At 42.3% G+C, this 27639-nt stretch overlaps 1 protein-coding gene across 1 annotated transcript in view; it reads right to left on the bottom strand.

Moving 5' to 3' along the window:
* TMPRSS7 (transmembrane serine protease 7) overlaps positions 1 to 27639 on the bottom strand; it is a 694472-nt gene that overhangs the window by 93320 nt on the left and 573513 nt on the right. Inside the window, exons 15-16 of the mRNA XM_069203470.1 lie at positions 21660 to 21831; positions 3103 to 3371 (exon numbers count right to left, since the gene is read on the bottom strand). Coding sequence (XP_069059571.1) covers positions 3103 to 3371; positions 21660 to 21831 — 441 coding nt within the window. The remainder of the gene's footprint in view (positions 1 to 3102; positions 3372 to 21659; positions 21832 to 27639) is intronic.

The following is a 27639-nucleotide window of genomic DNA, read 5'->3' as shown; positions in this document are numbered from 1 at the left end:
CTGCACCTGTGCTCCAAATAGCTGTGGCTCTACCCGGATGATTTCCTCCACCATGACCCTTAGCTCCTCCTTAGAGAATCTGGGGTGTCATTGTGGTGCCATTGGTGTAGTGTGATTGGTGAGGATGTGTAGGGTGATGTGTTATGGTGTGTGATGTAAGGTGCGTGGGTGGTGCATTGGTGATGGTGATATGTGGCTCTGGTTGTGTGGGTGCTCTTGCTGTCTCTCTCTGCTGGCAATTATTTTTTGTCATAAGGGGTTGTGGGTAGTGTGTTTTATAGTGGAGTGGGTGTGTGGTGTGGTGTGTGTATGGGTGTCAGGTGTGTGTTATTCAAATTGCCCAACGTGGTGTTGTTTTATTTGAGTGTGTGTATTTTGAGCGCAGCGGTATGTACCGCCAATGGTTTACCGCCATTGAATGTCCGCCGTGGTGATTCGTGGGTCATAATGTTGTGGGCGTAATTCTGTTGGCGTAATGGTGTAGATTTTACTACTGCCAGTTTATCACTGACCTTTGGGCTGGAGGATTTGTGTGTGTGTCTGAATAGTGACGGATTGGTGTGTGTGTCATAATACGGTTAGTGGATATCTGCCGCCGCGGCAGTCAGCATGGCGGTAAGTGGGATTTACCGCCAATGTCATAATGAGGGCCTCTGTACCAAAACAGCAGATTATGGAACACGAGAGGAAGGATATTTTGCTCCTCAGGGTCTGTAAACCTGTTCTTGGACTCGGCAAGACGATTTCTATTTACATTTTGACTTTGGGGGGAATGCCTTTGGGAGTTTCCCCACTGAGACCCAAGGGCCAAGGTGTCCCCACCCTGCTCCCTTAAATGGCCTCTTATATTTTTCCAAGGTTTAAGGACTGTGACCTGCTTCCTGTAATGGGGACCACAAGGGAAAGTATTGTCATGCAGCCAGTCATCCAGAGAATTCAGATCCACAATTCCAGGCTAGAGTTTGCATACCAGAAATGGATGATGGGAAAAAAGCTCTCTCATCTAATCAAGTATATTTTGGGGGTTTTTTTCTCGCAAATTTGGATCTACTAACTGTCTTTGAACTCAGATGGATGTATACCAAACCAAACAAAGCCGTTTCCTTGAGTAAAATTTTAGTTTCCCACCAAGTGTGGAGTAATATGGTTTACCATTTTTTCATTAGAAAAGAGCAAACACTTCTAAGACCCTGATTATAAGTTCTGCATATTGGTAATTACTGCATGCTGGGGTAAATAGGGCACAACTTTAACAAATCATCTGATCACAAGTTAAAAACCGCATGTGTTATTTAGCACATGTGATAAATTCCCCATGTCTGTAGTGCATGTGTGCTATTTAACACACGCGTTTTTTAACCACATAAAAAAATAAGGCATGTGATAAATAACACTCAATTTTAAATATGAAATGTCATTAAAAAACAGTTGAAAATAACACGTTAAAATACCACCAGTCAAACGCAGATGGTAAAAATTCACGAAAGTCTAGGGTATGAAAGAAAAGTTGTAAAACAATAGAAAAAAATCAAAGATCAACACAATAATGCAAAAAACACTATACCTTCAATGTTTGAGCTGAAAATAATAAAATATCACATAAATCTGCAGACACGGCAAGACCTGCGCAAACATCCACAGGAATCTATTGCTATGCTCCCTTCCTGAAAAAGCAAGAAGATCTAGAATTCTTTGCAACAGGCACCACACAGCAAACAGTAGGATTGGCATGTGACATTTCTCAGTCAAAGTTTAGCAAGATCCTCTGCTAAGTGATGGATGCTTTATAGCGAGAGATTGAGCAGCATATACAGCCACAGTGAATGCCAGCAAAGCAAACAACTGTGCTACAGCAAGATTTCATGATATCCTAGGGTCTATTGGCTTCATTCATGTATATGTGGTGACATCAGGTAGACAGGAATAAGTGTGCTTAAACCATAAAATGAAGCAGTCTATGTATGTGCAAATGCTGTGGGATGTGGATCTGGGCATACTGAACTGGTGCTCTGTACGTAACCACAATGTTATGATGTTTACGAAAAGCAACATTGGTCATCCTATGGTAACACATCACCCTCAAGGTTCTGGGCAGACAAATCAGCCCTTCATCATCAGGATTACAGTGCATTATAATTGTTGTAGACCAATCTCTACACAGGTCAGCAGTACCATTGAAGAGTTGTTAGCCCCTATGACATATACATAGATCAGTGTGAATATGTGTAACAAGTTATTTCGGGCACTCTTCACAACAATGACAATTCTCAGCCAAGTTAACTTTTTAACAGCCATTTGCATTTTTATTATGACTCTCATGACCTTGAGGCCTTCTTTCATTTCTTCCACTCCAGACATATCAAGAATGGTCATAATTGGTTATTCCCTCAGCTTGAAGTAGAGCTGAGGTGCAGAACCACCACCATTTGCCATGCTTTAGTGCTTGTTCTTGGCCACTCACTTAAGTGCCTAGAATTTCAAATTGAAGAATTTATTGTTAATGTTCTCAAAATCAAACAGATATGTTGATTCATTATTGATTTTGGACATTACCTCCTTCATCAAGCATGATTTCTTTGTGTTTGGTGGCATCTTCAGTATGAGATGACACATTAGATGGTCATGGTGTTGTACCACCTCTTTGCCCATGACCTCCTACTGAGGATTCATAAAACTTGTACATCTTTTTCCTGCCTGGGTCCATGATGGAAAAGATTGGCAGGTTTCTACGTGTGGTGACTGAGTGATATTAGAGGATGAAGGGTGGAACTACATCCCTAATTGGTAAAGACCTTACTGATAGGCTTAATATTAGATATCTGAGGGGTCACCTCCTGCACAACTTTTGTGCCATGCTTCATTATCAGTGGCCCCGACACTGGAGTAAGAATTTACTACATCTGTGGACTCACCTAGAACTGGGACTAAGTGCAAGTGACTATTTGTTACATCAACTTGAGGATTGCCAAGTGTCGGCCAGTATAGAATCTTTGGTAACTAAAAGGATGTTTCACACCTTTGGCTTTCAGAGACTGTAATTTGTCTTTGCGATATTGTTATAGGAAAAGGAAAGAATTATATTTAATAGCAATGTATTCTTACCTGCTTCTTGCTTCATGCCCCAGCCGGTAATCCAACATCTGGTACCACCACCTGCTTTTTGTGCTGCTGATGGGATGCAAATTGGCTGAATCAGTCCCTTTGCTGAACTAGACCATGCTGTGCTGAGTTGTAGCAGTGCTATGTCATAATCAAAATTTCTATTATCATAGTATTCATGAGTTATGATTCTCTTAATTGTTGAGACAAATTTAGCATAGCCTTGAACACGCATTCCCAAATGAGCTGTCCATTGTCTAGGGTCAGATAACCTAAGTAGAGAAGAAATAATAAATAATAATCATTGTTCACACATTGTAATATTTGCAGTAAGCATTATATTTCTAATGATGTCAATATTACATTTCTTTAAACAAATATTTTGGCTTCCTATCTCATAGGTTGGAGAGTCTAGCCCCTTAGGAGGGCAGCCATACGCACTATGCTATGTGATGTTCAGGGCCATTATGCAGCAAACACTATGTGATTTGTTTGCCCTCTCAGTTCAGCCTGACATCCAGAGAGCTGACCCAAAACAGCTGAGGTCTCCATAGCATATCAAAATAAGCAGCATGTTAATATGATGAGTTTAATTTGTTATTGTTGGTTTCTCTGTTTGGGGGTCATCACCTAATCTTAATCTTAATAGTATTTGGTATTGGAGAGGTGTTGCCGGAGGGCAATACCGATGTTTACCCATATCTTAAAAGTGGCAACAGTCCTGATTCTGAACAAGCACTATTGGGCTCTCTGTATGTCTCTAGGCCTTCTTAAACTTTCTAGGAGTCTCTAATGCTGTGCACTTTCTTACCCATGTCTAATACATGCCATATTCTATGTAGTCAGATTTTACACTGTGGTATCTAAGAGGTTCCTCACAATGCTACCATTGGTTGTTTTGCCACGACAAGCATTAGAAAATTAACTTCTCTAGCTTTTGTCCCAGTGGGTATGTGTATTCTGACATGAGTCTCAAAAGTATAGTTTCAAGCTCTTGTAGGATTTTTTTTCCTGCAGTCACCTTTATATCTTCAACGCTTCACACCTGAACTCCTGCAGTTTTGATCACCCCAATAAAATGTGTGTAAGGGATCTCTTTTTCACATAACATCCAACAAGTTTCAAAACAAGTTTGTTTATTGGTTGTAAGCAAAGTGGAGTATGATGTCACCCATAGAGGATGGTAAAATATGTTTACCTGCTTTGTGTGTGATTGGCAATGTTGTTTTCTGTCTGTAGTGCAGTCTGCCACTGCTCCTCATCATAGGTTTTACCCACCCCCATCTCTGGATACTGAGCTTTACATTTATTTTGACCCAATACATTGAAATTATACATTTAAAACAGTCAAAACTCAAAAAAGAGACTATTTATTTTGGAATGGGAAATCATGAGAATAAAACGGTATGGGTTCATCCTAACAATGAATAACAAATCTAAATGAAGAGGGGGAGGAAGAGGAAAAAAGTAGACATGGGAGTTCACTCGGTGGAAATACAAGATCAGCTCAAACAACAGGGAAGGAGACAGGGAAGGAACAAAGTTGAAAATGGAAAAAAAAAAAGCAAGGAAAGGGAAAAACTAAACAGATAGGAAGAAAACAACAAGGGTCTGAGAAAGTATAACACAAGTAAATAAAAACGGTGGAGAAGCACTGCCACAGGGAATATTTTGAAGTGATAAAGATGAAGTAAAAAAAAAATGGGAAGTAAACAATGAAGTGATGAGCTGCGCTCATTTCTAATAAAATCATATGTGCACTCTGATTTGCTTGACAAATACTTTTCAAAGGGGCCCTCATGCTTGATAGATTCATGTAGTGCCCAACATCCATCTGTATTAAAAAAACATCTAGGTTCGGGAACATTAAAGGCTTGCTTTGACTAAGCAAGTAAGGACTTTATCACTCCTTTGTGAAATCTATTTGCTGTTGTTGTCTGTTCTTTCCATTTATGGTAGTCTATCCTCTCTAGCCTTGGAGAAAAGTCTTAGGCCCATGTTTATACTTTTTTAGCGCCGCATTTGCGTAGTTTTTTTGCGGCAAAATCTGTGCTAATACAGTTGTATTTTGTAAGTTTGCACCGATTTTGCCCCAAAAAACGAAGCAAATGTGGTGTTAAAAAAGTATAAATATGGGCCTTAGTTTCCATATATTGATATAAGCTGATGCAGTGAGATAAATGTTTGCTATCGCTATTGGGGATGTATCAAGCTTGTACCATCCCTGATTGTTTGGTAACCATAGCACTTTTCATTCCAGGCTTTCTGATTGTGTATTGTCTTGCACCCATTCTAGTAGTGTTTAGGTCTCAGCTACTAGACAGAGCATAAGCTGCTTTTTGAGAGATGTATTGGTAAGTTACAGTGGATTTAAAGTCAGCCTATTGCTTTCTATTGGTTGGCTTTATTGTCACTTCCATTTGATTGCTTCCTATTCATTAGCTTTGTTGGGATTTCCATCCTTTTCTTGTGTGTGTTCCTCCCCTGGAGCAAGCACCTATTACTTTCAGTGCTCATTTTTCAGGTGCTACTTTTTTCTTGAAGGACTCCAAGAAGGTACGTGTGTTTTCCAGACGTTTCTCTCTGTTTGTTTCCCCCACCTGTGCTCTCTGTGCTAGTTCCACCACCAAAGCCACATGTTGCTTCAAACCCCACCCTGACCCCCTGTAGTTTCTGCCTTCCATGGTCCCCTCTGTTACTTCCACTTCCTCCACTTTTTCCACCTCCCTGTGTTTCTTCTCCCAATACCAATCCAATGTAGATCAGTAACTAAAAAAGAAAAAAAAATCCATGTCATCTTGTAGCTGCACACACCACACATGGGTATGACTACAATATGATGGCTGCTTTTTTCATTTTCAGCCACAACGAAAGCTTTTTCTTCTAATTTCTTAGCCGTACTTCATAGTCTCAGGGATGGTGTGCAGCATGGCAAGAAATGATTGACAAATCAAATAGGTTCCAAAGGTGAGGATTATTGCTATGCCAATGCTTAACTGTAATTTATGGTTCACCTTAGGTGTTCTATACCTTACTTGTGTGGTTATAGTGTCCTGTGAGAAATTGAGAGCTATCTATCTATCTATCTATCTATCTATCTATCTATCTATCTATCTATCTATCTATCTATCTATCTATCTATCTAAATTCACTAATAAACCAAAGGTTACAGGGACATTATAGTTGGGTTCCAATGTTACACATACAAAACCTTAGAAATTCAGCTGATATGGTTAGTTATTTCAAGTAAATATAGCTTGTACCCCAAGGAAGCAATAGCTTGCACCCTCACCATGCACAGTTTTCTCATTAATATTTTTACTGCAAATGTTACAGTGATATTATCAATGATGCCACAGAAGATGTCATGAGTGATGTACTATCAGTGCATGGCGATAGTGTGAGTTATAGTTGCCTTAAGGCACTAGTTATAGTTATTTAAAAAAAACTCTAACTATAACTGCTGAATTTCTATGGTTTTGTGTGTGTAAAATCTGAACCTAACTATAACGTCCTTGTAACCTTTTTGTAAGGTTTTTTTACATTTTACTTCCTAAATATAATGTCCCTGTAATCTTTGATTTTTTTTTTGAATTTCTAAGGTTTTTTATTCCATTTCCTAACTATAATGTCAGTGTACCATTTGTTTTATTCAGTGAGTTTCTAGGTTGTTTTTTAACAATAAGTAAAATGCACAGTGGCGGGGAGTTGGACTCAGGGCCTTGCTTGGCATTGTACTGCCCCCACCAAAGCTTGCCACTCCTGCCCCTCCCCTCCTTCCGATTCATTGTCCAAGTCAATGCCCATGCTCCCTCATTACAGCCCTTCCTGGCCACTGTTCTGTTACTGCCCATCCTGCCGGCCCAGAACAGTTAGCCTGCTGCCCCACCCAACTCCTCCCTACCCTCTGTTGTCTGAGTCCATGCACCAGCCCCCTCCCTCCTGTCTCACCTGGTCTGATGTGCTGCCACTGCCCTCCATTTAGCTTGATATTCCTGCCCACTCCTCCTGCATTCCGTTTCCCAAATCTATGCCCCATCATTACCTTCCTGCTTAGCCCCTGTGCTTAGTTTGCTGCCTCTACCCTCTTTACCCCTGCCCTCCGATGTCTGCGTGCTTGGATGGGGCAGTCCCTGCTCTCCCCTTTTTGCCCACCATGTTCCAGGGATGTGCCACTTCCTATCTACTCTGAGTGTTCTGTTGAGCTCCTACTGCCCCTTCCACCTGCCTAACATGGTCAGATGACTTCAGCTTGTCCCTGCCACCTCCACCTTGCCTGTCCGAGTTCCATGAGACTAGCCCCTTCCTCCTGTCCTCCAGAGCCCATTTGCTGCCACTCCCTTCTGCCCTCCATGCTCTGTTGTGCCACAACTGGTCCTCCTGCCTAGCCTGTGTAGTCTGTTGTGAAACCCCTTTCCCTGCCCTGTCTTGTCTGTGTCCAGCCCCTACCCATCCCTTCTGTCCTTCATGGTCCTTTGTGCATGCCCCTGCTCCCTCCCTCTTACCCAGCCATAGTTGTTGTGCTGCCACTAACCCTCCAGTTTGCCATGCATGGCCTTCTGTGCTGCCACAGCCCCTTCCACCGGCCCTGAGTAGAGGGAGATTTTGAAAAAAAATCGGGGGAACTGATTTTCCCCATTGACTTACATTGAAAAAGATAAGTTTTTAGGCAGAAGACAGATGAAATAAGGCCCTTTTGGGTTTAAAACCATCAAGAGTCTCCTGCCTGAATCGAGTCTGTTGGCATGTATGAATGTACTGCCAATGCCTCTTCCTTCTGCCCTTAATGGACTGTTACATTGCCACAGCCTCTCTTGCCTGTCCTGCATGGTTGGTTTGTTGCCTGACCCACTTTCCTCTGCCCTCTTTGGTCCGTTGTGCTGTCTCTGCCCCTCCGCCTCCCAGCGTGGTCAACTTGTTGCCTCTGCAAACTCCTCCCTAAGTTTTATTTGCGTCATTTTTTTCTGCACTTTTAACGTATACTCACAGCAGGCGGTAAAAAGAGGCAAACTATTGTTTTCAATGGACCTCTGGGTGTTAGCAGGATTACCGTAAAAAATATTTACGCTAGTCCTGCAAAGTTCCAAACTAGCATCACCAGTTTTGAAACTAGTTTCCCTAACTATCACCATGGTGTGCCGTATCTTAGATACGGCGCACACATGGTGCCGTTAATGGTCGCTAAGGGGCACAAGGAAAGTGGTGCTGCACTGGGTGCAGCCCCACTTTCCTTAAATCAGGCCCTAAATGTTTTAAGTTTTACCAGTTTGATTCAATCTTGATGGCTTCAGCTGTGCCACACTTTTGTCATAAGTAAGACTGATAGAGCTATAGATGTTTTTTAGGAAAATCTAGGAGGCTTTAGTAGAATACAAGGGTATCAACTGAAAGACTGCTCCTGTTGGAAGTACATGTTTTACTGAGAATGTCAAATTTCATTCTCATATGGCTGAGAAAGATAGTGTGAAATTAAAAAAAACATAAATATGCTTTCATTTTAGCTTCTGAAGCATAACCCCTATAGGAAAATCATGAGAAAACAGTTTTTTTTTTTAATCAAACATGATTCATGAAATTCCAGCAGACGGCTTTTTCTAGGGTAAAATCACCTTGGCATCAAATGATTTATATTGTAACTAAAATCTGTTATCACCCTCTATACGTTCTCCTTGTGACCCTAATAACCTGCCATTCACCACAATGCATTTCAATGGGGTGCTACCATGTACATTGATCCCAAGATGGCTGCCATCACTTTCTGGTTGAGGTGCTGACAGCCACTGAGTTCTCACCATGAGACTTTTGCTTTGGCTCTGCCCAGATATACAAATGTCTTTTTCCTTTATTATGTCAAAAACTACTGGATGAATTTACACCAAATCACAAAAGGCATGCTTTCAGGACCAAAAGCTACCTACCTGCCAAATTTGGTCTAATTCTGTCCAGCGGTTGAGGCTATAGTCCTGCCTAAATTCGCTATGGGAATTAACATGGGAAATGCACTTTTTTTGACCCCCCCTTTTTTCATTGCCCCCACTTGACGGATCACCCGTGCACAAAACCCGACTTGACACTTTTTTTGGAGAATTTCCTGAAGATTAGTCAAATGGCACCAATGATATAACCAAGTCAAAAAATGCTTTTCGTGTGGAAACTAGGTCCTAAGTACAACTACATACTGGCAACCGTCAGTAGATAATATGTACATTTCTATATATACATTTAAAAAAATACCTTAGAAATTCACTGAAAAAAACAAAGGTTACAGGGGCGTTATAGTTAGGTTCAGATTTTACACACACAAAACCATAAAAATTCAGCAGTTATAGTTAGAGTCATCTCAAGTAACTATAACTTGTGCCCTAAGGTAACTATAACTATAACTGCTGAATTTCTCTGGGTTGTTGTGAGTAAATTCAGAACCTAACTATATTGTCCCTCTAACCTTTGTTTTTTTAAGTGAATTTCTAAGGTTTTTTTAATTCTATTTTCCAACAATAATGTCCCTGTAACCCTTGTTTTTTTCAGTTAATTTGCATGATTTTTTTTTATGTGAAGTAATTTTCATTAATATAAGTTAATCTAATCACTGCCTTTGTCCATGCGCAGTGGGAGTTGGCAACAGGGCCAATCCCTATAACCTACGAACCTTGCTCCATGCACAGCCTTTGGTGTTTTGGCCACGGGGTCCGGCAGGCAGCTAGTCCCTGTGGCTAACCCCCCTAACCACCCAACCCCATGCTGCAGACGGCCTGTGGCCATGCACGGGGGAAGCTGGTTGCAGGGTCTATCTCCCTGGGTGTGAGAATAAGTGTGAGACGGTGTCTCTGGGTGTGAAAGTGACTCTGAGAGTGCCTGTCTGGGTGTGAGAGTGGGTGTGAGAGGATCTATGTGGGTGTTTGGTGTGAAAGTGTCTGATTGTGCTCTAATAGATGAAAGATACATTCACCTCCATAAAGAATTTCAGATCATTTTTCAATACGGAACTGCGCAGTAAGCACACTTGTCTTGCCTTCGCTAAGCCCAGGAGTTCCGATCATTTGTCCTTTCCAGAAGTGGAGCTTCAACTGGGGCACCTGCTACATTCATATTTGTAAGTGCTTCCTGTTAAGGTTTAAGGTTTAATTTCTGTGAAATGAGCATCATGGCCAGAATGGAAGCTCACCTGCATGTTTATCCAACAAGGGTGCACAGTTTCCACAAAGCTTCTATCCAACTGGAGCACTTTCTAATGGTTATTTTGTAAGTCTTACCTCATTGGGTAAATGGCCTGTGTGGCGGAGGGGGGCTGTGTGGCACCCATCCCCCGGGCCAATCTCAGCCCCGGTGACCCCATTCCCCAGGGCACGGCATTCAATAAATGTAGGGGGGATCAGTGCAGCTGATTTTGACCCTGGGGACCACATCCCCCGGGGCCAGACCTTAATATATTTATTTTCTTTGGAAGGGCCTTGCGGTCCTGAACCCCAGGCTGATCTCGTCCTCAGGGACCCCATTCCCCGGGGCCTGACCATCTGTCCCGGGTGCCCCGCAGGGCACTTAGTGTGCACGAGGCCAGCCGGCATTGCTGTCAAAGATAGGGAGCTGCTAAGCATGCAGCTCCCTGTCTGTGAGAGCAATTGTTTCCTCTGTTTCTCTGCTTGAATGTCTGTGGGCAGGACTAGCAAGTGAAAGCTCTCAGAGCTCCCACCAAGTCAGAGCAAACAGCTATGTCCCTGGAGTGGGAACCCAGGGACACAGCAGGAGTCGGCCCTGGAGAGTGGAGGTCCCCAGGACCCAGGGATATCTATGGCTTCATGAGGGGGGCCACAGGGCACCCCTCTAATGTTGTATTTGCCCCAGGGAGGTGGGGGTCTCCAGGGCCGGGGGTCCGCAACAGACCCTCTTTGTTCTTTTATTTCAACCCCAGGGAGGTGGCAGTCCCCGGAGCTCAAAGGGTCCCCCCCTTAATTTAAATAAATATCCCCAGGGACATAGCGGTCCCTGGAGCTGTAGGGGAGGCTGCAGGGACCTTCACCATTTGAAATTAATGTTTTGCCCTGGGGAGGTGGTGGTCCCTGTGGCTAATACAAACCCTAGGAGAGGGGCCCATGTGCCCCTCTCCTCTTTCAATCCCCCAATGCCCACATGACCTGGCCCACCCAGGACTGTCGTTTTTTGTCTTTTAAATCCGTGGATTTTCCCAACATTTAAAAAATTTTTTTTTAGCCCTAGTGGGGTCTGTAAGGGACCCCTAGACCAGGACCTGTGCCTCAGGGTGACCCTTCTCTGGCCCCTTTTCTTTTTTTCACTTTTTTTCTGGTACTCGGCTGAAGCCAAGATGGCTGCCAACACTTCCTTGTTGAACTGTTGACAGCCAATTAAATATCAGCACGGGGGCAGTTGAATCCTCAGATAATCCACTGCCCGAGATATCTATTGTTTTTATCTTTTTCTCCACAATTACTGAATGGATTTACACCAAATAACAAAAAGCACATTCTGTGCAACAAGATCTACCTTCATGCCAAATTTGGTGCAATTCCGCTCAGCAGTTTCGGCTGGAGGCGTGTGTAAAGACCCTTTGAAAAAATGAATGGGCAAATGCATTTAGGGTCCCTCCCCTTTTCTCAGTCCCTCTTGACAGATCACCCTGAAACTTTTAAGACACCAGCTGAACTGACCATAACATAAGGTTTGAAAATTTCATGAAAATTCATCAAGCGACGCCAAAGTTATTGGCAAAACAGAAAATGCCCTTGCTATTGAAGCTAGGTCTTAACTATAACTATCTACTGGAGACTGCTATAACTTGCGACCCTGCCATGCACAGTTTTCTCTTCAAAACCTTTACTGCATATATGATAGTATCAATGATGTTATCAAAGATGTCATGTGTGTTGCAATAAATGGGGTAATTAGCAGTGCATGGCAAGGGTGCCAGTTATAATTACCTTGGGGCATGAGTTATAGCTACCTGAAATAGCTTTAACTCTAACTGCTGAATTTCTATGGTTTTGTACGTTTAAAATGTGAGCCTAACTATAAAGTTCCTGTAACCTTTGTTTTTTTCCAGAGAATTTCTATGTGTTTTTTAAATGTTAAGTAACTTTAATTACTATATGTTAATTCATCCACCGCTGATATGGCCTTTGGCCGTGCACTGCAGGGGTTGGCTGCAGGGACTGCAGCCAACCCCCTATAATCATTCAACTCCGCATTGTGCACGCCTGAGGGTTGGCCGTAGGTCCTGTGGGCCTTCCACCTATAACCACCCAACCCCAAAGGTGGTGCGTGGCAGGGTTGGGTCTCAGCAGCAGCTCTCAAGAAAGAACTCACTCGTCACAGTCACTACATGAGATATTGCACTAAAAAAAGCAGTTCCATCAAGGATTACAGATAACCTTTCAAGGTGGAATTGCAGAAAAAACATATTTGCTTTCCCTTGGCCATGTGGACAAAGCTAAGATGAATAGTACATTACAGAAGTGGAGCTTCAACGTGGACACCTGCTTTGTTTATATATGTAACGCATCCCATTGAGGTTTAATTTCGGTGAGTATTGTTACGTACTGCGCTGGACTTCTCACCTCGGGATACCGGGTTGACGAATACACCAAGTCTTCTACAGGTTCTGGATACTCCCAGATAAGGGCGATCCCTTCTAGTAGCCACGGTGCCGCTTGACAGGCTATGCCAAAGCAGACCGTACCCTCCAGAAGGAGTCCCAGAGGGAAAAAAAACCAACACTGGGGAAAAAAACCTCAAACAGGAACTTCTAAAGAAAAACAAGAAAAAACAGGACTAAACAACAGGAAACAAAAATAGGCAAAAAATCTCCCAAGGCAAAAGCAGGAACAAAGAACAGGCAAAAATCTCCCAAGGCAAAAAGCAGGAACAAAGAAAAGGAGCGAACAGCACATCCAGAAGGAAGTGTTTGCAACGCAAGGTGGAACAAGACTGACTGACTTATATACTGAGAAAAGGGAAGTGACATTACAGGAAAAGGAAAGGGCACCATCTTGAATTGGGAAAGAGCCCATAGATCAGTATAGGAAAAAGAAAGTAGTATAAAAGAAAAACAGAGCATGCTGGGACAAAAACATGAAGAAGACAAGATGGACACAACATGGAGAGAGACAGGTAAAAGACCAGACAAACCCACCAAAAACAAAAAGAAGAAAAAAGGGCTACAGGTAAGTGTAGCGCGACCGGGAGCGAAATATATGCTTCCCAGAATGTGTAGTCAAAAAACGCGGGGAACGGCGCTCCGAGTATCGGTAGCGCGTTCCATCTGCGAGGACAGAAAAAGACGCCGCGTCTGAGCGCGGCGTTACAGTAGGTCCCCTCCCCGAGGCACCAGGTTTGTCAGGATGACTGTCAAAAAACAGGCGGTCCAAACGGGGAGCATGGACAGAGGAAGTATCCTCCCAAGAACAGTCACTGAGAGGGTATCCTTTCCAATGGACCAAAAACTGTAGTTTGCGTCAAAAAATTCTGGAGTCACAGATTTCTTGGACTTCATACTCAGGCTGTCCGTCAATGGAAAGAGGAGGCAGACGCTGGAACTGGCGATGGTATGGATCAGGAACAAAGAGTTTTAACTGGGACACATGGAAAACAGGATGAACCCTCCAGGTATGAGGTAAGCAGAGACACACAACTACAGGATTCAGGACTTGCGAAATCCGAAAAGGTCCATAAAAACATGGCTTGAACTTATTGGTGGAAAACCGGGAAGGTAGGAATCTGGAAGAAAGCCACACCTTGTGGCCCACTTGATACAAAGGTGCGGCTTGTCGATAACGATCCGCCTTTTGTTTCATTGCTTGTTTTGAAGCTAGGAGAGTTTTGTGAAGTAGGCCTTGGATTCGACGGATCTGTCATGAAAAAGAAGTGACAGCAGGCACAGAAGAGGATGTTCGGGAAACAGTAGTGAAAGTCCTCGGATGAAATCCATAGGTACAATAAAAGGGTGTGGTCTTGGTCGCACTATGTATTGTGTTGTTATAGGAGAACTCGGCAAGAGCAAGATACTCCGACCAATTGCTTTGTGTGGCATTGCAGTAACATCTCAGATACTGCTGAAGTTCTTGATTCACTCTTTCAGTTTGCCAATTAGTTTGTGGATGGAAACCAGAGGATAAAGAAATCTCAATGTTAAATAAGGCACAAAAGGCCCTCCAGAAACGTGATGCATATTGAGGTCCTCTGTCTGAAATGACCTCTTGCGGAAGACCATGGAGGCGAAAAATATCCCGCAGAAAAATGCGACTCATTTCTGGGGCCGTTGGTAGTTTCTTCAAGGCTGAGAAATGGGCCATCTTGGTGAAATAATCTTCGGTCACCATGATTACTTGGTTACCAGAGGAGGTAGGTAGAGAGCATATGAAATCCGTGGATATAGTACACCAAGGAGCGGAAGTAACTGGTAAAGGTCTTAATAAACCTGCCACCTTAGTTCGGGGTGTCTTAGTCTGAGCACAGACTGGGCATGCTGACACATAGGTCTCAGTGTCCGTCTTAAGCGAAGGCCACCAAAAAGATCGCTGAAGCAGCTCCTGGGTCTTCCTGATACCTCGATGACCGGCTATAGGAGAATCATGGCACATTTGTAGAGCTTCTGTCTGCACTTTCTTGGTAGGTAGAAAAAGGGCATGTTGATGATAGAAGTAGTTGTCCTTCTTCTGCAAAAAAGGAGTCACTCTATCCAATTCTGAAGCAGACAGAAACTGGTACTCGGAATGAACGCGTTCTTGAAAAGATTGAGTAGCTCCGATGATTCTGCTAGACTCAATAAGAGGTGGAGAGGAGTTCTGGGCTATGTCAGGATATCTGCGGGATAAGGCATCTGCCACTGAATTCTGGGAACCAGGTATGTACGTGATCACGAAATCGTACTGGCTAAAGAAGAAAGTCCATCGAGTATGACGACTATTGCAACACTGAAAACTCCAAAGACATTGGAGATTACGATGATCAGTCCTGGCTTCAAAAGGCTCTCTGGAACCCATCAAGAAATGCCTCCATTCTTTACAAGCTACTTTGAGCGCGAGTAGTTCTCATTCCAGTACAGAGTAATTGGGTTCAGCCTCTGATAGGATATGAGACAGATAAAAGATAGGATGTTCCAGTCCATCGTTGTCTTGTTTTTGTAGCAGAACTGCCCCAATAGCTCTGTCCGAGGCATCAGTCACAACAATAAATTTCTTGGTATTGTCAGGATGACGCAACACAGGTGCTTGGGTAAAGGCTGTCTTCAATTCCTGAAACGCGCTTTCGGCATCCTTGGTCCAAACGAAACCCTTCTGCAGGTTCTCTTTCTTAATTGTTTGTGTTATGAAACTTTGTAGGTGGGCAAAGTTCTGAATAAACTGACGATAAAAGTTTGATAAACCAAGGAAACATTGGGTTTCCTTAATGGACGTTGGAGAAGGCCAATCTAATATGGCACTGACCTTGTCAGGATCCATGGATATTCCGTGTTGATTAATACAGAACCCCAAATACTTTACTTCAGATTTATGGAACTCACACTTCTCAGGTTTACAAAACAATTGTTTTTTCTTGAGTCTTTCCAGGACTTGCAGGACATGATTTATATGTTGCTCAGGATCACGGGAATATATCAAGATATCATCCAAATAAATGACTACACATTGGTTGAGTACATCAGAGAACACTGAATCCATAAATCGTTGAAAAACAGAAGGGGCGTTGGTCAGTCCAAAAGGCATAACACGGTACTCATAGTGCCCAAAAGGGGTACGGAAAGCTGTCTTCCATTGATCTCCTTCCTTGATCCGAAAGGAGATGATAGGCACCCCGTAAGTCTAATTTAGTAAATATCTGGGCTCCTTGAATGGCATCTAATATATCTCTGATTAAAGGCAGCGGATATCGATCCTTAATCGTTATTCTGTTGAGTTCACAAAAGTCAACACAAGGACGCAGATCCTTGGTCTTCTTTGGGCCGAAGAAAAGAGGAGCCCCAGCCGGGGACGCGGAAGGAGCAATCAAACCGTTGTGCAAGTTATCGTCTGAATATTCCTTTAGCACCTTCTTTTCTTGGTCTGTCAGAGAATACATTCGACCAAAGGGGACGACTTCATGAGGAATTAAAGGAATAGCACAGTCATAACTGCGATGAGGCGGCAAAATAGGATTACTAGGTTTCTGAAAAATCCTGATATATTCCTGATAACAATCTGGAACTCCCTGGATCATATTGATAGAGTTAGTGTTATCCTTAGTTGACTGACAGGACCTTTTGGGAGTCCAATAAGAAGTAGTGGAATAACAATTCTGTTGACAAAATGAAGACGTTAGGGATATAGTTCTTGTTTCCCAATTGATATAGGGGTTGTGTCGGGCTAACCAGGGTATTCCCAAAATCATGATGTGATTTGGTGAGGCTATAAGATCAAAGGCAACATGTTCTTGATGCCCCCCAAATGTCAAACAAAGAGTAGAAGTCGAGGCCACCACAGGTCCTGAGGTTAACGGAGAGCCATCCACCGTGTGAACCTGCTCAGGAGTCTCTTTAAGAATGAGGGGAATTCCTTTACTCGTAGCCCAGGTCTCATCCAGATAGAGTCCACTGGCCCGACAATCAAGGAGAGCCAGAAGGTATTCTTCTTGATCTTGTGAACTTTGTAACTTGGCCGAGAGGATAAACAGGGTGGACATGCTTTCTTTGGAGGAACATATTGATGGTACTTCAGCTCCTCCCGTCTCCTTCCTCCTTACAGGGGACGGGAGCTGGCGTTTCCCGCAGGTCTTGAGGGACGTACCGGACAGCTACGGATCAGGTGGCCAGCCTTACCACAGTACAGACAAAGTCCCTTTCGCCGTCGTTCCTCTCTTTCTGACTCCGTCAATGGCCCACAAACCAGATCTATCTGCATGGGTTCTTCAGGGGGAGTTGGCAGGGCTTCGGATGGAATATCTTCCGTTCGCCGGCTGCTAGCACGAAAGGTACCAGACTGGTATGGAGCTTGCGTTCTACGTCTCTCCATCTTGCGCTCTCGAAGTCTATATTCGATATTCATAGATTGATCCATTAATTCCTTCAAAGAACAAGCTGGAGAAGAGTGTACAAGCTCATCTTTAATTTCTTCACGCAGGCCTCGGCGTAAAAGTGTTATGAAGGTGCGTTCCACCCAGGAGGTTTCAGCTGCCAGCTGTTTAAAGTGGGTTATATACTGCAGAACATCCTGATTACCCTGCTGAATGTCACATAAGGCTTCTTCAGCTGCTGCTTCTACCCCAGGTCTCTCAAACATTTGTTTGAAAAGAGTCAGGAAAGCGGAATAATTAGCCAGGACTGGGACTTCTGCAGAAACCAGAGGAGTCGCCCAAGCAAGCGCCGGACCAGACAAGGCGCTGATCAGATAGCCCACCTTAGCTTTATCCGAAGAAAACTGGAGTGGACGAAAGGCAAAGAAAACCGTCAGGGCGTCCAAAAAATCCTTCATCTTTAGAGGATCTCCAGAATATCAAGGAGTAGTGGCAGATACAGGTGGTATGTCCATTGATCAGGAAGACAAGACCTGTCGTAGCGCAGTGTTCTCTGCCCGTAACTGTTGTAACTCTTGGCCTTGTTGTTGGACAGTCTGCAACATGGCTTGAGCATTGTCTGACGCCTCTCCCTGTGGACCTTCCATGGCGATCTCGCAACGCTGAATCTTTTGCCGTTGCAATCTGTTACATACTGCGCTGGACTTCTCATCTCTGGATACAGGGTTGACGAATACACCAAGGGGTTTATTACAACTTTGGAGGAGGTGTTAATCCGTCCCAAAAGTGACGGTAAAGTTACGGATATACCACCAGCCGTATTACGAGTTCCATAGGATATAATGGACTCGTAAAACGGCTGGTGGTATATCCGTCACTTTACCGTCACTTTTGGGACGGATTAACACCTCCTCCAAAGTTGTAATAACCCCCCAAGTCTTCTACAGGTTCTGGATGTATAGTGCATCTCCTACTATACGGCTGCGTAGAGGATGTCAAGGAAATCTGTCCACTGACCTTATTTGTCTGTAACTTTGCCAATGCGATTGTTCCTCGAGCGTCTTCATCAGAGAATTTTCAAGGTGGAACTGCAGTTCCACCATGATTTTATTTATTTTTTTACATTTTGGGAGACTGTGAGTGAAGCCTCAAGGCCCAAGCAGTCCCAGTTGGTTCCTGACTCCTGCGGGAGCCGGTATTGCTCCTGCAAGCAGGGAGCTGCTTTATATAGCAGTTACCTGCTTGTGCAAGCAATGTTTTCATCTGAGAGAAAATCTCTGCTTTCAGCAAGCAGGAGCTGTTTCTTTATATATATATATATATATATATATATATATATATATACATCCCAGCAAAATGGCCTAAAAAGTGGAGCACTCTGACTGCCGGTGCCAACATAGGGTTAAGACCACAACCCTCGCAAAATATTCCAAACAAAAGGTGCTGGACTCCCCAAGGCTTTAATTTGTCAAATTCCATTTATTCACAGAGAAGCATTCCAAACACCACGACGCGTTTCAACTTTCCGTCTTTCTCAAGTGGTTTCAGTTTGAAGGCACACAGCGCCTTTTGTTTGGAAAATATATATATATATATATATATATATATATATATATATATGTATATTTATATAAGCAAAGGTTTTGCCGCTCGTACACAGGCACCAAAAGACCACACTCCAGAATTTGATGAGAATGCAATATTAAATGGCAACGTGTTTTGATCTTACAAAGATCTTTCTCACGGCCTCTATCATAAAATGTGCACTATCGCCGTGACCTGCACCGACCCCATGAAGGTGAATGAGGCCTGGTAATACCAGAACTCGCATTTGATATATCCTCAACTATATATATATATATATATATATATATATATATATATATATATATATATATATATATATACCAAAACAATACCTAGAGAGTACATCCACCCCACACCCCCAGGAACTATTTATCAAAAGTTACCCTGTATTTGCTAGGGCCCTTAGAATGTGACCTGAGGAAAAGTTTATGATGTCTTTAAGCATCCTGACCACTGGAGCATTTGCTCTTCAGCAGAGGATTGCAGGGGAGGTTGTAGTTGGTTTTATGGCTGCATTATATGGCCCGAAGAGTGCAATAGAAAGACTCTAACACATTTAATGCTGTTGTTTTAAATAAAATGCTTTATTTAAAGAGGTATTGACACACATTGCAATTCTTGTTATTAATAATGAATAGCTCTGAATAACATTTGCATTCTATTGGTTTTAATGATGGATCCTAACATGTGATAACTACTTAGTTAAGGTAGTCCTCATTTATGTATTGATGTAGTGGCCCTTTGGCAGAACTAGTAGGGCTGCTTTATTTAAAATGTCACTCCCTTATACTGTGATTTTACATCTTGGGGAAATGTTATTATAGAGGTCATGAGTCAATAGGGGTCAAATATGTTTGAGGGTGTCACTAAACGTGTTTTACATGTAATGAATGCTCATATTTTAATTTAATGTGTAGTATTTAGTAGAAAGTGTGCATGTGTAATGAATATAGTTTTTCTTTTTTCAAAGGAAAAGGCACTGCTTGGCTAATAATATTTAAGTGTTGATGTTGCGTGCCAGCAAATGGGGTTTAATAGTCAACACGAGCTTACCTGAGTAGACCTTCAACTGCTCTGCTTTGCTATCCTAGAAAGTGAAGTATTACAATGTGGTACTTGGTTCCCAGTAAGGAGAGAATTATGTATTTACTACTTTTAATAAGATCTTAAACTAATTTTTTTTTTAAACTTAAAAGTTCACTGAAAAACAAAGGTTAAAGTGATGCTATAGTAAAATTTAATAATAATATCTTTACATTAAAAAAACTTAGAAATTTACTGAAAAACTCAAGGGGAGAGTGAGGTTATGATTAGGTGAGAATGTTGGTTAAAAAATACAATTTGAAACAAAAAACACTGAAATTTACCAGATATAGTTAACTGAGATAACTATAAATGGTGCCCACACCATGCACTGCTTATGATCTCACATATTACATCGCTCATGACTTGTTCAATGACCTCTTTGATGGTATCACTCATGACATTTCAAATGACATCTTTTGACAGTGAGGGTACATTGTGGGATTCTTTGCATTAGGGCAAACAGGAACTGCTGAAAAAGTAGGGAGGATTGCCCAGGAACTTTTACCTTGTTGGTTAGGCGGTGCCCAGGAGTCACCCTCACCCACCAGCTGGTGCCAAACATTAGTGTGGCATCCCAAGAAACCATTCTTGGACCACTTTCTGGGCCTGCTCAAGATCAGAAGAGGACTGGACCTTTCTCCTGCTGTGTCTGTGACCTGAGGAGTGCCCGAAGGACCGGACTCCTGCCTCGTGTACCCAGGACAAAGGAGTGGAGTCCAAGGGTAATTCAACTGCAACAGGCCTTTTTCTGGCAATTTCCAGGTGATCAATGGCAACTGGGCCTGGGCTGCATTCTGCTTTTGGTCTCTGCCTGATACCCTGAAAATCTCTAAGTGCCCTCCCCTGAAGTACTGGGTACCTTAGAAGTGTACCCCTGTGGATGTTTGGGCACCAGGAGAACGTTTTTAAGCTTTAGAAAACTCTTCCTACAGAGCTCGAGAGATTCAGGGGGACCTGCGCGAAAAAGTATCCAACCACATTTTCACAGTGTTGAATTTAATTTCCGTTTAATCCTGCTGGAGGCACCCAGTGACTCCAAAAAAAACCAACTAATTCCCATTCAGCCTTGGGGCTTAGAAACTTTTCATCAATAAATATCTAAAGCTCCAGAGCTTCATCTGAACCAACCTGCTTCAAGTACCCAGTCTTCATGTCCACAGAGGTGGCTACACTTTCACTGGCAGTCCACGCAAGGATTTATCTTCTGAAAAAGTGACAAAGTCCCTTTCTGTGTTGGGATGTAGAAATGTTTTGAAATTTTTTGGCTTACTAACTTTCACCTGGACAAGTCCACTTGGTGTATCTGACCAAGCTCCATAGTAGTCCACAAATCCACGCCTAGGTCTCGGTCTAATGCTTCTATAGACTATCATTGGCACTTTGCTCTTTTTATTCTATTTTAAAATTGGATGTCGAGTTTTGTTATGTTTTAGGAGACGTTTTCTAATGTGCATGCAGGGCTTAAATATTCTACATATGCCTTTAATTTAAGTCTGGCTACTTTGTGTCACATTACCAGAGTTTGAGCCCAGGTTTTTTTTAGTTAATTTGGGTGACATCTGGTATGTGATGGTCTTATCCTTTGAGGTGGGCACTTCTCCACTGCAAACATTAATGCATTTTCCTACAAGTAAGAAGCGTTACCTATGGCTGGACTGAAAGGATATAATGCAAAGGCCAGTGGATAGAAAAAATTACTCTATACTATTCAAGTGAACATCCCCAGAACGTTGCAAAAGGACCTAGATTTCAGAATTTCAGAATAAAATAAGTTAATTCAGAGTAGTATACGACCCTGCTACAGAAGTATCATTTTTACTTACAGCAATAACATACACACACACATTTGTACTTAAGGTGCAAGTATTGTTATTAAAAAGATACCATACCTATCACCTTGAAAGCAATGAGCAGCAGAGATTAGCCAGTCCTTGGATACAACTGAAGCACCGCAATACGCTCCTCCAGAAAAGTGGAGACTGACTTGCCACGGCCATTCCCCGTCCACTGAGTCAGAACCTCCAACAATGCGGTCACGAATGTTAGACTTCTGACCACAGTCTACAACACAACACACCATTTTAATTAGTACATGTCCTAATGAGCGTAAAGCATATAGAAAAATACTTTACTAAGGAATTAACATAATATTTTTTTTCTATTAAGGCCCTTTGATGAATATGGTTAATCCATGTATTTGACTGGCATTGGTGACTTTATCAGTTTATAGCCTGAGATCACAATATTTCACATTATTCAAATTACCATTCTTGTTGTATGAGCAACACAATATAGGATATTGACTTCTGCCTGTCTAAGATCATCCTCAAATATGTGTGCAATAAGAGTTTTAGAATTTGGTTACAAGTTAAAATTAGCTTCTCAGGAATCAAAGACGAATTAAAGGGCAACTGTCATGAATGGAAAAAGAAAACAAATGATGTCCCACCAGTGCCATTGAACACCAGGCAGCCCATATAACAGCAACAGAAAACAAGCATGGGCAAAACCAGTAGGTCTTGGTTTTTGCTAGAATTGTTTGCCAATAGTTGGGAAACTTTGTGGCACCCAGGAGTCTTAAAACAAAAGAAACTTAGCGTGTTTGATATAGCAAAAAAGTAATTGCTAATGTAGTTATACCAAACTATGATTCAGTAACTTGTTACTGAATTACAATTTAGCATTGTGATTCGGTACTGAGAAAAGGCATGTTTATGGCACCCTTTCCAAATACAGATTCGTAGTGGTATGTAGGAATGTTTTGAGGCCGAATTACGGCAAGAAAACATCCATATTTTACCAACACTTCAAAGAAGGTTGTAACCATTCGCAAATGGGAAGGGGTCACCAAGGGACCTCTTCCCCTTTGTGAATGTTGAAACAAATATTTTTTAAGAGCAGGCAGTGGTCCCACCAAACACTGCCTGATCTTAAAAAGTGAAACTTAAACACTTAATTTTATTTTATTGAAGCACATTCCATTTCCCTATAAGGAAAAGAGGCTACATGTGAAAAAAAATTGCTTTATTAAAAAGCAATCACCAATATGGCAGGCCACCATCCCTGTGATGGCTGTGATTTCTAATGGATCGCAAATGGCGACCTGGAGGTGAGGCGATTTGCCACCCACTAGGAATCACTATTTAAAAGATTTTAGTTTTCTTACATCAGGAATTGCAATTTCCTAATTGCAATTTGGTAATAACCGTAATTAGGAAATCACAATTCTATTTTTTTGTACAGCTGCCCCAAAATTCCTCATGAGGCAATATCTTGGATTGCCACAAAATGGATAAAAAAAAAGTCCCACAGGTAGATAACCCGGTAGTGAGCAGGACAATGTGAATCTTAACAATTATGCCATTTAACTGCCTAAATAATTGTCTTTTTTGCTACTCGTCATTCATTATTAAACTATCCAAGTAGATCAATTTGTTTAGGAGCTGAGTAAGATTTGGTCAGATAGTTCCCTACTGTACTCAACAGTGCAGATATAGTGGAATTATATAACCAACCATCACGTATTTCACTTGAGATCTTCAAGACGTGGCCGGTTCTTGTTGATCACTATAGGGTACTTCTCAACTACAGCATCAGAGTATCACTTAATTCTCTGTCTATTAAGTGGAGCAATATATATATTCATTTTATCAGCCAGGAGAAGCACTGATGGACTTGAATAAACAGGTAGCTTCACCAAAACCGTTAGGTTTGAAAGGCCATGATCACTCCTGACTCTCTTAATGACTTTAAAACCAGCAAGTAGCCCCCCAAGCATAAGAATATAATCAAGCCAGAGTCTCGTTCAGCATTCAAACCTTTCTTGATTGCTACATTGAACAATTGTTGGGCAACTTTTGAGAAATATAGAGAACTTGATAATGTTGGCTCAGGAATATTTATATCGTTATCCACAGTCTCGCTCAGAAGAGAACCAGTGTGTTTCAAGAAAAAAATGATAATACCCACGAGAATGCAACACAGTTGTTGTACGAGCCACAAGGACAGTCAGCAAATTTATTATGTTTTATTTTTTTAAGATCTTTATTGATTTTTTCCCAATAGTTAAACATTATAACAACCTGTTCTATCAACAATGAGCTTGTACACACAGGTTATTACCTTTTGTCTCTCATTCATCTTTTGCCTTTCATTATTATCTTTCTGGCAAATATATTTTCTCACCTATACCTGTATATTTAAAAACACCACAACTCCTTGAGGCTGTGTCCTTCTGTTCTATTTCATGTGTGTATCCCTGCTTTTTCTCTATTTCTCTCTTTCGTTTAACCTATGGGATGTTCAAACACTATTCCCCTCTCCTCCCAGGATACTTCTATGTGACGCTTGTGCCTTGAACAGCATTGTCCTCTAAGGTGTCTACCATTTTTTTCATCATCTCTGCCCAGCTGATTTACTCCTCTACTGCTCTCTCATCTGTTCTGACCACTCTCAGATGTATGTCTTCAGCTAGAGTCCACTCTGACATACTATTTTACAAGTCTGTGTTAGTTGGTCTCTTGTCTGAAAGCCAATATACTGCTGTACAGTGTTTTACCAAGAATAGATCTAGCACTGTAAATTTATGTTGCACATTCCTCATTTTGGATTTGGATGTACCACTGTTGGATCTGGCTCTTTCTACAGGGTCATCACAGATACTTTACTTTCAATTAGACAATGTCTAATTGTCTCCAATTGAATGTCTGTTACCTGTCAGAGTTTTGTCACCACATCCCTCACTATTCAGATATTATCCTACTTGTCCAGGTCACATGCATGAATGTGGCTTCTCTATGTCTACATTTTGGCCATTCTCCAGGTCTTTTGTAGTATATGATGTGTAACTAAGTGGGTGTCAAGTATGTTTGGTGTAGGTAATTGAAGTGGATCAGTTCAAATCTGGTATTGCTGGTTATTTTCTTGCATTTGTGCAGAGGTGCTTTCCCCTTCTGCATCACTCAGGGAGACCTGCAGCTCTCAGTCCTATGCTTGTCTCACTTTCAAGGGGGCCTGTGGTGTGTCCATTTGCAGAGTTTTATGTATCCATAAAATGATTCTCCTACCATGTCATGCCTCCAGCAAAGTCTTTAGAGTTGCAGAGGCCTTCAGTTTAGTCGTCAAGTCTGTCCATATCTCCTTGTTTGGCTCAGTTTGGCGAACAGGTCCAACCCCAAATTACTTTATATATACACAATAAATGGGCAATGGAAGTATCAATTACAGAAAATGTTACACAGCTGTATAACATTTTCTGTAATTGACACTCCCCAAGCCCACTCATTGTCCATATATAAAGTTGTCAGCCAGAGGGGAAACTGGTAAAGTGGGCAGAGAGTGCAGGACCATTTGTTCTGTTATACCCAAAATTAAAATGAATGTGCAACCCCAAAGGACTGTTAGGCCTCTTTGAAAGTTAGAGACCTGTCCCCAACATTCAGATCACCCATTATTGGCACCCCTTGCCCTCCAGACCATTAACAAAATACGTTCACATATCTGCTGAAATGGTTGCGAGAACTCTATCTGGAATAATCTACTGAAGGGTGGCTGCTTCAGAACTCTCTTCACTGCACTCTCATGATGTTACCACATGCTGCATAGCATGTGGGGTGCCCTTCAGTTGGTTCAAGTCCCTCTTTGGAGAGATTTAGAGTGCCTCCTCCTCTACTAGAGCCCACTGATCAGCTTTTTCCTAACTTCCCACCCTCTTCATATCACCTTGCTGTCTAGCTTTATGGGAGAGCTTATGGTCTGGATAGCCTAACCCCCCACCCCACTTTCTGTCCAGTTTTAGGGTATGCAACAGTATTCTGTGCCTTTTTCATGCCCACGCCAGAGAGATCAGAAGACTGTCTATTTCTCTAAATGTTGGTTGTGGGATTGGGAACAGAGGGGCATATTTGTCATTAAATACTGCAGCGCACCAAGTAACTTTGCTGTGCTGCATGGTAGGGAAAGGGCAGGAATGCACCAGAATTGAAATGGACACCTTCCTGCACAACCACAATTCTGAAAGGCATTTTCCTTTTTCTGCGTGTCCTGCAGAATGCAGCTCACACAGAAAGAGGAAGTAACGAGGAGAACTAAAGATATTTCTTCTCATTACGCCTCACCTGGGGAGGTATCGGTTTTTGATGCAGTCCCATGTCTACCACTAGGGGTAAATCTGGGAATGTGCCAAAATCCATGGGAGGGTATGTTGGAACACCCATGCTCTACTCATGGAATGCCTCCCCAGGGCAGAATTATACAATGCAGGGTTTTACGCTGTGTTGCACTACTCTAGATTTATCAAGCCAGGCAAGACCACTGAAGGTGGCCTTGCCTGGCTTGAAAAATCTAACTTGAGTTGTGTTGCTCTTGCGCCACTCTGCATGGTGCCAGAATTATTCAACTCTTTGATAAATATGCCCCACATTGTTTTGTAGTGTGCATAGGCAATCAGGGAGAAGCACAATTTTGGCCACTAAGCCCATAACAGAGAGTGAAAGAGAATTCAGGAAGTGGATTGATGCCTTGTGCCTCCACAGTACCATTCCTATGTTATATTCATATTGCAGCTTTGCTGTACAAGTTAACCCAAAACCCCAGGTATCTGAAGCCCTCAAGCTCCCATTGAGTTCCTTTCTCAGAAAGCTGTACCTTGGGTTTCCCTTCCAAGCCTGAAAATGAATATAGGACAATTGTTTTCCTGTTAGTACAGAAACCAAAGGCTTCCACAAAGTTGTCGAGTTACTGGAGAAGGGGGTCCATGTTCCTGTGGGAGTGTTGAGTGCACTAATGTACCATTTGCATTCACTGGCACTTTATGTAATGTGTCACCTGTTTGTTTTGCCCAGGTCTGATTACTACTCTCAGTCAGACTGCCGGCAGTTTGACTGCAAGATTGAAAAATAATGGTAGTAGGGGCCATCCCTGCCCGGTACCCATTTCTATGCTTCACCTTTCTGATATCATGACCCTTGCCATGAGTTTCTTATACAGCAGTCGAAGCCAACTAAGATAATTATATCCAAAGCCTATTCTCATGAGAACTCAGTCATATATTATCAACTGAGGATGTCAAATGCATTCTTGTTTGTATCTTCAATGTGGCGTCTATTTTATGACTCAGGCATCTTAAGTTAATTAGCGTGCAGCTGGTCCTCATGTACTAAGTTCTTGCCCATCCTCAGTAGTCTCTTTTCAAGAATTTTAGAGAGCACTTTTGTATCCATGTTTAACATGCAAAGCGGTATGTACGAGCATTTCTCTGCTAGGTCATTGTCAGGCTTAGAAACGAGGGGGCATATTTAAGTAAAGTGGCACTGCACCTAGTGCAGCGCCACTTTCCTTGCGCCCCTTAGCACCCCCCTACCGCCACCATGTGTGAGCCGTATCTAAGATACGGCACATCATGATGCAGGGTAGGGGGCAATAGCGTCATTTTATTGTTGCTATTGATGTACTGTGCAGGAGTAGTGCCAAAATATTGGCGCTACTCCTGCAGAGTACATAGGGACCATTATAAATAATGGAAGCCCCCTTTTAACGTCTGCTCTGATCCAACATTAAAAGTGCTGTAAAAAATGATGCAAAGAAATTTGATTTCCTTGCATCATTTTTTCACACCCACCCCCATAACAGGGTAATGACCCTTTTCATACAAAATGCCTGGTGTCAGGCATAATGTAGTGCAGAGGGTTACAAAGTGGTGCAATACATGCTTTGCGTCACTTTTTAAATATATGCTGCGAGGATTTTGGCCTTGTTGAGCCACATTAACGTTAAAAAAAAGGCCGCTAATGTGGTGCAAAGTGGCACGAGGGGCTAACAGCTTCCCTCATGGGCTCTGGTAATGTGCTTCTTTTCTGAGCTTCTACAGAA

This window comes from Pleurodeles waltl, chromosome 8 (assembly GCF_031143425.1).
Source record: "Pleurodeles waltl isolate 20211129_DDA chromosome 8, aPleWal1.hap1.20221129, whole genome shotgun sequence".
Classification (NCBI taxonomy): domain Eukaryota; kingdom Metazoa; phylum Chordata; class Amphibia; order Caudata; family Salamandridae; genus Pleurodeles; species Pleurodeles waltl.
Note: the sequence above shows the minus strand (reverse complement) of the source record. Positions and strands in the feature narration are given on the sequence as shown.